Source organism: Bos taurus, chromosome 11 (assembly GCF_002263795.3).
Source record: "Bos taurus isolate L1 Dominette 01449 registration number 42190680 breed Hereford chromosome 11, ARS-UCD2.0, whole genome shotgun sequence".
NCBI classification, from domain to species: domain Eukaryota; kingdom Metazoa; phylum Chordata; class Mammalia; order Artiodactyla; family Bovidae; genus Bos; species Bos taurus.
This window is the reverse complement of record NC_037338.1, coordinates 103,927,569-103,943,272: the sequence shown is the minus strand read 5'-3', so window position 1 is coordinate 103,943,272 and position 15,704 is coordinate 103,927,569. Positions and strand designations below refer to the sequence as shown.

The 15,704-nt window shown below is 59.4% G+C and overlaps 1 protein-coding gene across 2 annotated transcripts in view; it reads left to right on the top strand.

Moving 5' to 3' along the window:
- NOTCH1 (notch receptor 1) overlaps window positions 1-9,251 on the top strand; it is a 46,112-nt gene extending 36,861 nt beyond the window's left edge. For both annotated transcript variants that reach the window (XM_024999643.2, XM_024999644.2), the window contains 9 exons: window positions 113-508; window positions 1,054-1,202; window positions 1,943-2,159; window positions 2,341-2,428; window positions 2,507-2,672; window positions 3,226-3,521; window positions 4,556-4,703; window positions 4,825-4,922; window positions 6,157-9,251. In XM_024999643.2, coding sequence (XP_024855411.1) covers window positions 113-508; window positions 1,054-1,202; window positions 1,943-2,159; window positions 2,341-2,428; window positions 2,507-2,672; window positions 3,226-3,521; window positions 4,556-4,703; window positions 4,825-4,922; window positions 6,157-7,611 — 3,013 coding nt within the window. In that variant the 3' untranslated portion in view covers window positions 7,612-9,251. The remainder of the gene's footprint in view (window positions 1-112; window positions 509-1,053; window positions 1,203-1,942; window positions 2,160-2,340; window positions 2,429-2,506; window positions 2,673-3,225; window positions 3,522-4,555; window positions 4,704-4,824; window positions 4,923-6,156) is intronic.
- The last annotated feature ends 6,453 nt before the right edge of the window (window positions 9,252-15,704 follow it).

Sequence of the window (15,704 nt, the reverse complement as noted above, 5' to 3'; positions counted from 1 at the left end):
GGGCAGTGCACAGCTGGGTGCTGGCCGAGGGTCTCCGGGTGGACAGGAGCAGGTGTGGCCCCAGGGGACCCAGGCGTGGAGGGGGCCCTGAGCTGTTGCCGTGTGCCCTCAGCCCCCTGTACGACCAGTACTGCAAGGACCACTTCAGGGACGGGCACTGCGACCAGGGCTGCAACAGTGCGGAGTGCGAGTGGGACGGGCTGGACTGTGCGGAGCATGTGCCCGAGCGGCTGGCGGCCGGCACGCTGGTGCTGGTGGTGCTCATGCCGCCCGAGCAGCTGCGCAACCGCTCCCTGCACTTCCTGCGCGAGCTCAGCCGCCTGCTGCACACCAATGTGGTCTTCAAGCGTGATGCCAGTGGCCAGCAGATGATCTTCCCCTACTACGGCCGCGAGGAGGAGCTGCACAAGCACCCCGTCAGGCGCTCCGTGGACGGTGGGGCCCCACTGCTCCTGGGCGGCGCGGGCAGACGCCAGCGCAGGGAGCTGGACCCCATGGACATCCGCGGGTGAGCGAGCCCCTCCTAGCGGCCTCCACGCCCTGACCCTCAGGGCTACCCCCCTGCCAGAGAGGGCAGCACTGTCCTCCCAAGATGGGGAAAGAGACCTGGGATTTCAGCTCCCGTGACGGGCGAGCGGCAGAGACGGCATTCCTGCCCGGGCTCAGCTCTCAGGGAGGCGAGGGACTGGGCTCTGGACACCTCCATCCTTCCGAGTTGGGGACCAAGGCCGCCCGTGGCTCTGTAGGAGCCCCACTGCCGGCAGGGGAGCGCTCCGAGGAGTGTCGGTGTGAGCACCACGCATGCCCTGCTGGTGCTGGACAAGGCGAGCCCTCAGGGCCACTGTGCACCTCCAGGCTTGTTCCTGTCCAGACCCAGCTCTCCGCCTGCACAGGCTGCCCCCCTGGGGTTCTGGGAGCACCCTCTCTCCCCGCCCATCCATCAGGGTGACTCCACAGGAGCCAGAGCCTGTCCCTGGGGGCAGGCTGGCCGGGTGGGTGCCAGGAGGGGGCTGGCACCCAAGCCCCCTGACCTGGGCTCTCCCCCTACCTCAGGTCCATCGTCTACCTGGAGATCGACAACCGGCAGTGCGTCCAGTCATCCTCCCAGTGCTTCCAGAGCGCCACGGACGTGGCCGCCTTCTTGGGCGCGCTGGCCTCGCTGGGCAGCCTTAACATCCCCTACAAGATCGAGGCTGTGCAGAGTGAGTGGCCAGCCCTGCTCCCCCAGCTGCACTCCCACGGGAGCTCTGGACTGTCCTGGGAGGGGTTGTGCATGGGAGACGGTCTCCCAGCTGCACCCCCACCCCGGGATGCTCTTGTTCTTTGCGCCAGTTGCCACCCACGGGGGCGTGTGTCACGCCATCCAGAGTTCGGGGAGCGCTTTTCTGGGGTTTCCCACCGGGCACGCTCTCTCTCCCGTAGCAACAGCTGTCAGCGAGGCTGGCCCAAGGGAGTCCACACATCCACCAGCAAATGTTGGAGGGGAGACTTTTCTCGCCCCACCCCTTCCTCCCGATTTTTCTTTGTTGGGTATTATTTCAAAATCATTACAGTTTTTTTTTTTTTTTTAAAGAGAGAGAAAGCAAAGAATTGATCGATGTCATGTGAAGTGTTGAAGTTTGTATCTGGAAAATCCCCCTAAATCCTTTGTCTTAACAGCTCGATGCGAGTGCAGCGATTTGAAGTTGCCTAATCCTTCTCCCTTAAAGGAGAAAAAAGTAAAAGCTGTCTCCAGATAGCCGGCTGGTGCAGGAGAGAATTTAGCGATAGTTTGCAATTCTGATTAATCGCGTAGAAAATGACCTTATTTTGGGGGGCGGGATGGAGGCGAGCGGGCGAGGACGCGCCGGGCCGCGGAGCCAGCGCGCTGCCCCCGGCCGACGGCCTGCCTGGCTGCGCGGCCTGATGTCCGGGCGCCCGCCCGCGGCCGCTGTGCCCGCAGGTGAGACGGTGGAGCCGCCCCCGCCGCCGCCGCTGCACTTCATGTATGTGGCTGTGGTGGCCTTCGTGTTGCTGTTCTTCGTGGGCTGCGGGGTGCTGCTGTCGCGGAAGCGCCGGCGGCAGCATGGCCAGCTCTGGTTCCCTGAGGGCTTCAAGGTGTCGGAGGCCAGCAAGAAGAAGCGGCGCGAGCCCCTCGGCGAGGACTCCGTGGGCCTCAAGTCAGTGGGCGCGGCGGGGCGTCTGGGTGGGGCCGGGCTTGCGGGAGGCGGGGCTGCCCCTCCCCTCCTCCGCGGCGCCGGCCTCGGGCCCGGGCATGGGCGGGGCCTGGAAGGGGAGGGAATCTCCCTGGACCCCCGCTCCCCGCTTAGTCGCACCTCCCCTCGGCCCCGTCACCCCCAGGCCCCTGAAGAACTCCTCGGACGGCGCCCTCATGGACGACAACCAGAACGAGTGGGGCGACGAGGGCCTGGAGGCCAAGAAGTTCCGGGTGAGTCGGGGCTCCAGGGTCCCTGCCCCACCCCGCCCCGCGCCACGGCGTGACCCTCTGCTCCACGCCCTTCCTTAGTTCGAGGAGCCCGTGGTCCTCCCTGACCTGGACGACCAGACGGACCACCGGCAGTGGACCCAGCAGCACCTGGACGCCGCCGACCTGCGCGTGTCTGCCATGGCCCCCACGCCTCCCCAGGGCGAGGCGGATGCCGACTGCATGGACGTGAACGTCCGCGGGCCGGGTAGGTGGCTGGCCAGACACGCCGCCCCCCACCCGGGGCTCCACCCCCAGGCACCTGGTGGCATTGGGCAGCCCGCGCTTCCCTGACCTGGTGACCCGCCCACCCCCCTGTCCCAAGCCTCAGGGTCGGTACCTGAAAACTCCCCAGGCCTTGGAGGGGGTGAGGACCCCCAGGAGTTGGTCAGCCTCCTTGCTGCCTCCCCTCTAGGAGTACAGGTCTCAAAGTGTGCTTTGCCCTCAGAGTTGATTTCTTCTTTCAAAATGCATCTTTTGAGACACCCAGAGTGCCTGTTAGCTTGCCTCCTCTGTCTCCTGGACGGGGCTGTGGGTGAAGGTCTCGGGCAGGTCAGGACGTGGAGCCCACCAGCTACCTGGCAGCTGGACTTGGTTCTGCCCTCGGGGAGCTTAGACGGATTGCACTGGTGCTGGGCAGTGTGGCCGTGTGCACTGGGCCTCCGTGGGCTGCGCCCCCGCTGAGGTCTGTTACCCCCGGGAGCAGCTGCCAGGGGCCAGCCTTCCTGACCTGGCCCCGTCCCTGTCCTGCCCGGCTGCAGACGGCTTCACGCCCCTCATGATCGCCTCCTGCAGCGGAGGGGGCCTAGAGACTGGCAACAGCGAGGAGGAGGAGGACGCGCCCGCGGTCATCTCGGACTTCATCTACCAGGGCGCCAGCCTGCACAACCAGACGGACCGCACCGGCGAGACCGCCCTGCACCTGGCCGCCCGCTACTCGCGCTCCGACGCGGCCAAGCGCCTGCTGGAGGCCAGCGCGGACGCCAACATACAGGACAACATGGGGCGCACCCCGCTGCACGCGGCCGTGTCTGCCGACGCACAGGGCGTTTTCCAGGTGGGCAGCCATCACGCGCCCTTCTGCGTGCCCTCGCCTGCCTTCCCTCCTTCCTGGTCTGGGCCCAGAGCCCTGATTCCAAGCCCGGCCAGAGCAGGGACAGCTGGGGTTCCCCCCGCACCCCAAACCTTTGTACCCTGGAGGGGGCGTGAGGCCAGGGAGGGTGTCAAATCCTCTGTGGCATCCCCTCGGGGCAGCCAGGCTGGTGGTGCTAAAGCAGGAGAGGCCACAGGGACCTACAGGGGCAGGACCTCCTCACTGTCACCCAAGACAGGCCCATCCCCTGCGCCTGCCCCTCCCGGCCCCCAAGCCCTCCCCGCTTTGGCTGCAGGCATCGATCGCTTCTGGCGATGGGGAGAAGGGCTAGAGGCTGCTGATTGCTGCCTGCAAGCAGCAGTGGGGGGGCGGCTCTGGCCTTGCTGGGCTTCCAGGATGAGGATGGATTAGGGACGTGGGTGCCTGGGTCTCTGGGGAGCATCCCTGGCAGAAGCAGCTTTTGAAAGCTGCCAGCCGGTCCCCTGGCCACAAACCCCCAGGCCCCGGGCCATGCTGCTCTGCACAGACGGGCAGGTAAATGGGGCACAAATGGGGGGTGTCACAAAAGTCTAATGATTTCCGACATGTTGTCTTTTATGGAAATGAGAGATTGGGGACAATTAAACGAGCCCCTGGAGGCAGGCCCTGGCCGAGTTTGCCCAGGCGGTCTCTGTGGCACGTAGAGACATTCCCTTGGGCGCTTCTCGGGGTGATGCCGGTCCGCACACAGCTCCTCCCCAGCTCCTTTCGTCCCCCCCTCCCGCCTGCGAACAATGACCATCCTTCTCTCTCATGCTCCAGCCCCACCCCTCCGGCAGAGCCTGGTGGAGTTCTGCCCACTCCCCAGGCTCCCATGCCACGTGTGTCCGGGCTCCCTGGGGCCACCCGACCCCAGGAGGGCTGCATTCGAATCGGGTTGAGTCCCAAGCACGTGTCCCGGAGCGGGCGGGGGCCTCACGCTCACACTTGCTGAGCCCGAGACTTTCCCTGTGGTCCAGATCCTGATCCGGAACCGAGCCACCGACCTGGATGCCCGCATGCACGACGGCACGACCCCGCTGATCCTCGCTGCCCGCCTGGCCGTGGAGGGCATGCTGGAGGACCTCATCAACTCTCACGCCGACGTCAACGCTGTGGATGACCTGGGTGAGTCCGGCTGGGCCAGCCCGAGGGACGGGGCACGCCACGGCCACCTGCCCACCCCTACCCGCCTGCCGACCTCAGACCTGCTTGCCGACTCCTGACCCGCCCTCTGCTCCCCTCGCAGGCAAGTCCGCCCTGCACTGGGCAGCCGCGGTGAACAACGTGGAGGCTGCTGTCGTGCTGCTGAAGAACGGGGCCAACAAGGACATGCAGAACAACAAGGTGGGCTGGCTGGCGCGACACTTCCCCTCTGCCACTCCTTCCCGACCGGGGGACCCCGAGCCACGACTTCAGCTTCTGGGCCTCGGCTCCCTAACCCGTAAAGTCCCAGGAGAAGCCCCGGGGAAACAGAGACGTGGACCCCGTAGTGGGTGCCCATGTGGTCGGCGCTCCCTGCCTCCCTCTGGCCACATTATCAGTCCCCTCCCGGGCCCAGGGCATGGGCAGCTGCAGCTGTCCCCCCGCCCCCATGTCACTGTGACCTGCGACCTCACCTCTGTCCTTGGCTGTCACCGGCCAGGGCGGGTTGACCCAGATGGTGCATGCTGAGCCAAGAGGCCGGTGGGCTAGGTGGGGGGCTCTGCATTGCCAGGCCCCCAGATGGAACGGTGGGTGTCCACCTTCTACACGTGGACCGCCTCCGGCCTCCCTCAGCCTCGCCGCAGTCTGTCCCTGCAGTCAAAGTGTGCTCTTTCCTTCCTGCCCAACCCCAGCCTGGCCCTGCGTCTCCTGCACTTGTCTTTGGGCTCCTGTGTCCCCGAACCCGCCCCTTCCTTCACTGACCCCTGAAGGGATCTCCTGTCCTGGGGGAGGGACGCAGGGGATGCTGTTGGGCCCGGTCACTTCTGAGTCTGCCATGGGGCAGAGGCATCATCCCACCTCCTTCTGGGGAGACAGGGTGACTGGCGTGACTGGGGTGACAGGACTGCCGTGGCAGGGCAGCAGCTGCGGCCAAGGCCACGTGTATGCCAGGCAGACACCATCCGGCCTCAGCCCACACAGCAGCCTCATGGGGCATACGTGGCATGTCCGCTGTACAGATGAGAAAACCACGCCCTGTGGACAGAGCTAAGATGTCAGGGTTCCTCGGGGACCAACTGGTGCCCACAGACACACTTTAGTGACCCTGAAGCCCCTGAAATCGTGGCAGGGTCTCCATCTGTGTGGTTTTGGAGGAGGGGAAGGGGGGGCACAGTCTGTTAGATTTCCTGTGGGGTCTCTGACCCCATGAAGGTGGATCCCCACTGGTTTAGAATATAGGATCCCACAGGTCCTCTGGGTCTTAGAAGATGCGTTTAAGGTGTTTTTGTTTGTAAGACGTAACAGTGATGGTAGGACTCTAGGGGGAGGGTTGAGATGAGGTGCCTCCCCTCCGCAGCAGGGCGGAGGCGGGGCTGACTGCTGGTCCATCTGGTGACTGGTGACCCCTGCACCTGCCCCCGTCTGCTCCCCCCAGGAGGAGACGCCCTTGTTCCTGGCCGCCCGGGAGGGCAGCTACGAGACCGCCAAGGTGCTGCTGGACCATTTTGCCAACCGGGACATCACAGACCACATGGACCGCCTGCCTCGCGACATCGCGCAGGAGCGTATGCACCACGACATCGTGCGGCTGCTGGACGAGTACAGCCTGGTGCGCAGCCCCCCGCTGCATGGCGCCACCCTGGGCGGCACGCCCACCCTGTCGCCCCCGCTCTGCTCGCCCAACGGCTACCTGGGCAACCTCAAGCCCCCCATGCAGGGCAAGAAGGCCCGCAAGCCCAGCACCAAGGGCCTGGCCTGCGGCGGCAAGGAGCCCAAGGACCTCAAGGCTCGGAGGAAGAAGTCCCAAGATGGCAAGGGCTGTCTGCTGGACAGCGGGAGCGTGATGTCGCCCGTGGACTCCCTCGAGTCCCCCCACGGCTACCTGTCAGACGTGGCCTCCCCACCCCTCCTGCCCTCCCCTTTCCAGCCGTCTCCCTCCGTGCCCCTCAACCACCTGCCCGGGATGCCCGAGACCCACCTGGGCGTCAGCCACCTGAGCGTGGCGGCCAAGCCCGAGATGGCGGTGCTGAGCGGGGGCAGCCGGCTGGCCTTCGAGGCAGGGCCACCACGCCTCTCCCACCTGCCCGTGGCCTCCAGCACCAGCACGATCCTGGGTTCGGGCGGCAGTGGGGGCAGTGGGGCTGTGAATTTCACCGTGGGTGGAGCTGCGGGCTTGAATGGCCAGTGCGAGTGGCTGTCCCGGCTGCAGAACGGCCTGGTGCCCAACCAGTACAACCCGCTGCGAGGGGGCGTGACGCCGGGCACCCTGAGCACGCAGGCTGCTGGCCTCCAGCATGGCACGGTGGGCCCGCTGCACGCCCCCGCCCTGTCCCAGGTGATGACCTACCAGGCCCTGCCCAGCACGCGGCTGGCCTCCCAGCCTCACCTGGTGCAGCCGCAGCAGAACTTACAGATGCAGCCGCCGAGCATGCCGCCGCAGCCAAACCTGCAGCCGCACCTCGGCGTAAGCTCGGCCGCCAGCGGCCACCTGGGCCGGAGCTTCCTGGGAGGGGAGCTGAGCCAGGCGGACATGCAGCCGCTGGGGCCCGGCAACCTGGCGGCGCACACCGTCCTGCCGCAGGACGGCCAGGTCCTGCCCACATCGCTGCCGTCCACGCTGGCCCCGCCCACGATGGCCCCGCCCATGACCACCGCCCAGTTCCTGACGCCCCCCTCCCAGCACAGCTACTCGTCCTCCCCCGTGGACAACACCCCCAGCCACCAGCTACAGGTGCCCGAGCACCCCTTCCTCACCCCGTCCCCGGAGTCCCCCGACCAGTGGTCCAGCTCCTCGCCACATTCCAACATCTCGGATTGGTCCGAGGGCATCTCCAGCCCGCCCACCAGCGTGCCGTCCCAGATCGCCCACGTCCCGGAGGCATTCAAGTAAACAGCCGGCTGCCCCCAGGACCCTGCGCTTCCTTTCCCAAGCCCTGCTGGGGCGTGTGCGTGCGCTCCATGGATGCCGGGGCCGACCAAAGGAGCTTTTTTTCAACAAATGTGTTTTTATACAAAATAAGAGGACAAGGGTTTTTAAATTTTTTTTTTTAGTATTTATTTATGTACTTTTATTTTACATGGAAACACTGCCTTTTTATTTATATGTACTGTTTTGTATGGCATCAGGTAGAAACTTTTATCTGCTCAAAGAAAATAAACTAGTTCTCAGTCATGATTTTCCTACTTAGGATAAAGACTCCTAGGTATTTGTAAAATATAAACAAAGATTCATGATGTGCAAATGCCATTTATTTATTGAGTTCCTCTTTTTTGAATCCCAAAAGAAATGATGTCAGACAAGGGTGGTCTGAGCCAGCATTGTTTAGAAAGCTCCAGGGGTGCCCGGGGCCTGCTTTGATTTCCCCAGACATCCCCTCACCCCCACCTCCAAACCCGGACCGCCCTCCTCCCAGGACTGCCTGCATCTTATGAAAAGATGCGTCTAGAGAAAGAAAAGCAAGCCCTTTCCTCTGGCACGTGGGTTACTTTGTACCTGAAGTAGGAAAGTAAAGTGTAAAATGATGTGGTTCATGCATTTCGGTGTACTTTTAAACTTTTTAAAGCTATGTCTCTCAGAACGTGTTCTTGGGGTATGCCCAGGGTACATCTCATGGTACCAATCATGAATCTTTGTTTCAGGTGCAGTATTACGTAGCTGTTCTTTGGCATTGTGAGTTCTTGTTCTTTCTGGAGTCTCCCCTGCCCCTCGCCCCTGCTGATGTTTAGCATCATGTGAGAAGTCGGAGGTGTGGCCATGTGGTGCCCACCGTGGACCCCACGTTGGGGAGGCCTCCCCCTTCCTGGGGAAAGACACTGCCGGGCCGCCCTGTTGGAGGCATCTCAACTTGAACTGCATCTCCCAGGTTCAGCGGAAGATGAACTGGCGCCCCTGGGGCCCAGTGCCGACGCGCCCGGTTTTTATAGGAGACTTGGAAAAATGTGAGTGTGTCCAGCCTCAGTGCTCAGAGACCCTGGTGCCAGGGCCTGGTGCGCCCTGGGGTGCTCGGGTCACCAGGAGCCTGCTCGCGGGCCACCCCTCCCAGTTCAGGGGGTGGGTGTGTGCCCAGGGTAGAGCAGATTTTTACATTATCAAGTATAAGCCTGTGGCAGATACATATCTGTAAATACATTTTTAAAGGGTGATTTTGTTTAAGAAATCTGATTGGACAAATCTGTCAGGGTCGTGCTGATAAGGGATGTCAGAACCCAGGCCCCACGACCTGCAGCTGCCGAACCGTAGCTCCTGAGAGCAAAGCCGGGGGGTCCCGCGGCCCACCGCACTGAGTCTGCTGTCCCAGCCTCGCCGGGCGTGCTGTGGGGCCACCCCTAGTGGGCACGATCAGACTCTTCCTAAGATGTGGTTTCTTTTTGTGTTTTATAAGATAGAGTATAGTTTACATAAAAAGAAAACTTTTTAAAAAAGTTATCTACCTACAAAACTGTAGGTGATTAAAATGATGTATTTTTTTTCATCTTTTTTGTTAACATTGCAATAAAAATGATTCCGATGGTCGTCCAGATTTTGCTAAACTCGACTGTGGTCTTGGCTTGCTTTCTGAGAGGGAGGGAGAGCGATAGAGAGGGAATGCCAGCCCAGGCTCCTGGGTGCCAGGGTCACTTTGTCGGGTCAGATATCCAGTGTCCATCTACCCTGCCAGGCCCTGTGCAGCGGGGCAGAGACCCCACAGGGAGCAGGGCACACAGAACCCGAAAACCAGGCTCTCAGCTGTCTCTCAACTGTCTGGGTCACGGAGGGTGAGGCACCACTTACTAGCCTGGGGCCCACCACTGCAGACAGGAGGGGCACAGGGAAGAGTCCAGGCCCTGGCGTGGGGCAGAGAGAGCCACAGGAACATCTGAGCAGGGGAACTTTGCAGGGCGGGGCTGGTGACATAGTGAGTGGGGTAAGTTCTGTGACCCCCAAGGGGTGCAGGCTGGGCAGAACCACTGTCTCAGGAATCCCAAACTGGGCCGTCAAGCACAGGGCTCCGATCTTCCTCCCTCCTCCCTATGCCTTCCTCCCTACCTGCCCCCGCCCCTTCTCTGCCTGTCCCACCCCTTATGACTCCGCCCCTTCTCCACCTGGCCCCGCCCCTTCTCTGCCTGCCCCACCCCTTCTCATGACTCCACCCCTTCTCCACCTGGCCCCGCCTCTTCTCTGCCTGGCCCGCTCCTGCCCCTTCTCTATCTGACTCCGCCCCTTCTCCACTGGACCTTACCCCTTCTCTACTTGGCTCCTCTTCTCTCTACCTGGCTCCTCCCTTTCTCTACCTGGTCCCGCCCCCACGCCAGTGGCTTCAAAACAGATTAACAGTCCACTGACCTTTTGCGCTGTGGTGTTGGAGACGACTCTCGAGAGTCCCTTGGACTGCAAGGAGATCCAACCCGTCCATCCTAAAGGAAATCAGTCCTGGGTGTTCACTGGAAGGACTGATGCTGAAGCTGAAACTCCAATACTTTTGCCACCTCATGCGAAGAGCTGACTCACTGGAAAAAGACCCTGATGCTGGAAAAGATTGAAGGCAGGAGGAGAAGGGAATGACAGAGGATGAGATGGTTGGATGGCATCACCAATTCAATGGACATGAGTTTGAGTAAACTCCAGGAGTTGGTGATGGACAGGGAGGCCTGGTGTGCATGGGGTTGCAAAGAGTCAGACACAACTGAGTGACTGAACTGAACTGAACTGACCACCTTCCGCTGCAAAGTGCCACCTGTCCCTGGCGTGGCCCATCTGGGCACAAGGGTGAACCCAAGATTTCCTCACTGAGTGCAGATGCTTCGTTTCTGGGACAAGAGGTACTGGGAAATGGAATATGGCAAATGGCTGAACTTTCATCTTGGAGGAGGCTCTCAGCCTGAATTCTGCCCAAAAAACTCCCAGCACCCCTAAATTACACTCCTAGGTGTACACCAAGAGAAGTGAAAACGGGCTCTATAACCGGTCCATATACACATGTGCTCACAGCAGCCAAGAGGTGGGAACAACCCAAATGCCCATCAGCTGCCGACTGGTGAACCAGGTGGGGTAGGTCCACACTGTGATGGCTAATTTTATGTGTCACCGTGGCTGGCGGTGCGGGGCGGGGCGGGGGGGGGGGCGGTGCTCAGATTTGGCCACACGTGAGGGATGAGATTAGCATTGCAATCTGGGCTGAGTAAAGCAGATGCCCCCTCCCCTGCCCCCATGCAGGTGGGTCTCACCCAATCAGGTGAAGAAGATATGAATAGAACAGAAAGGCTGAGGAAGAGGGACGTCCTGGGGCCCGACTGCTGGAGTTGGGGTATCTGTCTCTTCCTGCCTTCGGAGTCTCCATAATAATATGAGTCAGTTCCTTGTAATAAATTTCTTTATGTATTGATACACCCTGTTGAGAGTTGGACCATAAACAAGGTTGAGCACTGAAGAACTGATGCTTTCAAATTGTGGTGCTGGAGAAGACTCTCCAGAGTCCCTTGGACAGTAAGGAGACCAAACCAGTCCATCCTAAAGGAAATCAACCCTGAATACTGATTGGAAGGACTGATGCTGAAGATGAAGCTCCAATATTTTGGCCACCTGATGAGAATAGTTGACTCACTGGGAAAAGACACCAATGCTGGGAAAGATTGAAGACAGAAGGAGAAGGGGGTGACAGAGGATGAGATGGTTGGATAGTCTCACGGACTCAATGGACACAAACTTGTGCAAACTCCAGGAGATAGTGAGGGAAAGGGAAGCCTGGCGTGCTGCAGTCCATGGGGTTGCAAAGGGTTGGACATGACTGAGCGATTGAACAACAACAACAGCATCCTGTTGGCTCTGTTTCTCTGGAGAACCCAGACTAAACACACACGTGATGGACTATTGTGTGTGTGCTAGTCACTCAGTCGTGTTTGACTCTTTGCGATCCCACAGACTGTAGCCCACAAGGCTCCTCTGTCCATAGAATTCTCCAGGCAAGGATACTGGAGTGGTTTGCCATTTGCTCCTCCAGGACGGACTATTTTCAGCCATAAAAAGGAATGAAGTTACCAACACAAGTTACAGCTCAGTCAAAATGCAGAAAGATCACGCTGAGTGAAAGAAGCCAGACAGCAAAGGCTGTGTGCTTCCGTTTGTATGAAACATTCAGAGTAAATAAACCCAGGGAGGCGGAAAGCAGATGAGTGGTTCCCAGGGCTGGGAGCTGTGGGCAATGGGCAGTGAATGCCCAGTGGGTCTGGGGCATTACTTCCAGAGATGAAATGTCTTGGAAGCTGACAGAGGCGGTGGTTGCACATTTTTAACATGGTAAATGCCATTGAATTCGCTGTAAAATGGTTAATTTCATGCTCTATGAATTTTACCTGAATTATTTTTTTTAAAGAAAGAACTCCTAGCAGTGTTTGTCCTCCCAAGAAGTTCCTGGTGGTTGTGGGATTCCCACAGAGGCAGCAGGACGGGCCTCAGGGGACCTCACTGCTCCCCCAAACCCTCGGGCCCCCAGCAACAAGGAGAGCGATGCCATGTCAGGTTTAAACTCGGCATGCCCAGAACCTGGCCCTGCCCATCGCCTTGCGGGCGAGTTCCTGGGGGCAGACCAATCACAGCCACAGGCTGAGGGCTCTGCCCTCCCCTGCCTGAACCTCCCCTGATGCCCAGGGGATGCAACCCCCAGCTGTGCTCGGGCTCAGAAGCATCGGCATGGATTCCCCCGGCCCCAGGGTGCCCACTGCAGGCTGAAAGACCGCCCGAGACCTGCCCACTGGGGCCTGAACCTGCTCCCACGGCCTCAGCTACACTGCCCACCAGCATTTCTGCTGTTCACCGTTCTCATCCTGGACACACAGTCTGAGCTGGCCTGCTCCACCAGCCGTGCATTGAAAGGACACCTCCCAGGCCACGGTGCACCTCCCACAAGGAAAAGGACACAGCCTCTCCCTCAGGGCTGTACTCAGCCAAGACAGCCCTGGCTTGGGGGTCTGGCTTGTTCTGGCTTGGGGCTCTGGTCCTCCCAAATTCGTATGTGGAAGCCCCAGCTCCCAGGACCTCAGAATAGCTGTCTCTGGAGACTGGGCTTTAAAGGGGTAATTTAGGGAAAGTGAGGTCAGTGCGGGGGGCCCCAAGCCAATGTGACTGGGGTCCTCAAAAAAGAAGCAATCGGGACACAGACTCGCACAGAGGGAAACGTGAGACCCGGGAGAAGGCGGTCACCTCCCAGCCCAGGACAGAGGCCTCAGGAAATCCGCCTCACCAACAGCTTGGTCTCGGTCTTCTGGCACCCAGAACTGTGACAAGTGAAATTTCTGTGAAGCCACTGGCCTGTGGCACTTATGTTTTTTAGCCATGGAATCTTAGTTTCCTGACCAGGGATCGAACCCGGGCCCTGGAAGTGAAAGCTCTGGGTCCTGACCACTGGAGCACCAGGGAATGCCGTGTGGCACTTGTTCTGGAAGCCCTAGCAGATATATATCCCAGGCATTCCAGTGCCACGTGCATGCCCACAGCTGCCACGGCCACGGCCAGCTGGCCCAGCTGTCAGCCCTGGTCCCCCTCCCCTCCTCGGGGTGTCCTACCCCAGGGGTCTGGAGACTTGTGCTTTTCAACACGCAAAACTCGTGAGGTCAACACGGAGTGGCCAGTCCACCCTCCTGCCGTGCCCTCCTCTCCCGGCTGCTCACCGTCAGGGGTGGGGTTGGGGGGGCACCTTCCCTGAGGCCTCCAGGGTGATTTAGAGCAGCGCTGTCTGCCAGAAAGGCAATGCAAGCCATGTGTGCAATTTCAAATATTTTAGCAGCCACGTTAAATGCAAAAAGAAATGGGTGAAGTTTATTTAGTAATATATCTTAGTTAATCCAACAGACCCAAAATACTGTCACCTCAGCATGTAACTGACACAAAGTTAATGGGATCTTTTAGCTTCTTTTGGGGTAGGAGGGGGACTGTCTTTAAAAGCTCATGGGTGTTCCAGGCTTACGGCGCACCTCAGTTTGGACCGGCCACAGCCCAGGTACTTGACCGCCACACGTGTGCACGGCCACCACGTTGGGCGGTGTGGATTAGGCGGTCAGGATGGCTGTCGGCCCCTCAGCCCTGCAGGAAAACCCAAGGTTCTGCTCCACCTTGTCCCAGAGCGAGCCCCAGAGGTGGCTCTGCGCCCCTCTGGCCAGAGCGGAGACGGGATCTGGGAGCCAGGAAGGACAACCTCAGGGCCCACAAATAAACAGACCCGCAGGGCTACACACGCCAAGAAGTGAGCAGAGCGTCTCAGGCCTTGGTGCTACTCGGGGGGCTGCCCGCAGCTGCCATTCTCTTCACTGAGAAAGGCTCGCTTCCAGAGGCTGTGCTTAGCCTCGGCGCGGAGGACCACTCTGCGGCGGCTTCATATCCCATCACAGCCAATGACGAATCCTTTGCGGGCCAGCCCAGATTCGGGAACCGTGCCCAGGAGCGCTGCTGGAGGGGCAGAGCTGTCAGCAGACAGTGGGTGGAGACCTTCGTACGCTCACTGTCATGATGGGGTCCCAGGCATAACAGCAAAGGATTATTCCGTCAAAGTATTTCAATCAGGAACCTGCACGGTGTAGTTCAGCTTGACCCCGGGGAGAATCGAGAGACCCAGAGCGCTGTGTCCCAGAGGGTATTTGATGGGTTTGGGAAGCGGCCCTGGGTCAGGGGATCCTTTTCCTCGGGACCTGTTGGGCCCTGAAATGCCGGTGTGCACCGTGCATCTCCGGGAGGGAGCGCGTGTGCACTGGCTCCCAAACGACTCACCGTTGCTGCAGAAGCCAGTGCAGAGCGGGCTGCACCGGGCCTGGAGGCGCTGCTCCACGTGACTCCGTCCTAAGGATCATCGAAGGGGCCAGGCCGGCTGCTCCTGAGCTTCCTGATTTGTGTTGCTTGTGTTTCCGCCTTCCCGGTCACAGTCGGAGGACCGCAGGGAGGTGGTGTGCCGTCTTGGAGACTCAGTACCTCAGGGTAAAGTGGAAACTGCTTCGACCCAGCCTCCTGGGCTGGCGATGGGGCTGCAATTGTCAGGTCCCTGGCACAAAGCTCGTGGCACGAGGTCAGGACTCAGAAATGGCATCGAGTCCTACAGCTGCGTTCTCGGTTCTGCCTCTGGGGACCCATGCGCATGCGCGGGCCAGGCAGCAGCCACTTTCTGTGGACACGCCACCATCCCGATTAGGACCGAGAAACCCAGGCTGGACGCAGTGATGCTCTGAGCTCCAGAAGCGTTGTTTCTAGGTAACACGACAGACACCACGTGTGAAGGACCTCGGGGCTACACTCTTTACTGTCTTCTCACACCCTTGAACGACACGGCAGATGATGTTTTATCGATCACATCCGCAGTTGAATTCGTACTTGTGTGTAGATTCACGGTATTCACTGCAAATCTCTATGCAGGCGCACTTCAGAGATAGGATGCGTTTGGTTCCAACGCACTTGGCTGCAATCAAATGAATGTCACAGGAAGTTAGTGTGAATGAAGTGTGAACAGAAGTCACGTGAGTGTTTCGGTTTCTCAGTGCATGTAAAAGTTATGTTTCCGTTAGACTGTAGTCTATAAGGTGTGCAATAGCGTTATCTCCGGAAAAAAAATGTATACATCTTAATGAAAAACCACTTTATTGCTAAAAAATGCTAACCATCCTCTGAGCCTTCAGTGAGTTGTATAATAGTAATAAATTCAATAGAGAAGGAAAGGGCAACACACTCCAGTATTCCTGCCTGGGAAATCCCAAGGACAGAGGAGCCTGGAGGGCTCCAGTTCATGGGGTCGCAAGAATCGGACAAGACTTAGCGACTAAACCAGCACTACCACCAATAACATCAAAGATCACTGTCCACAGGTATTGTAACAAATATAATAATAATGAAAAGTTTGAAATATGGTAAAAATTACCAAAATGTGACAGACAGGAAGTGAGCAAATGCTGTTGGAAAACGACTCTGACAGACGTTTCACGCAAGTTTGCCACAAATCTTCAATTAAAAAAAAAAACAACGCAGTATCT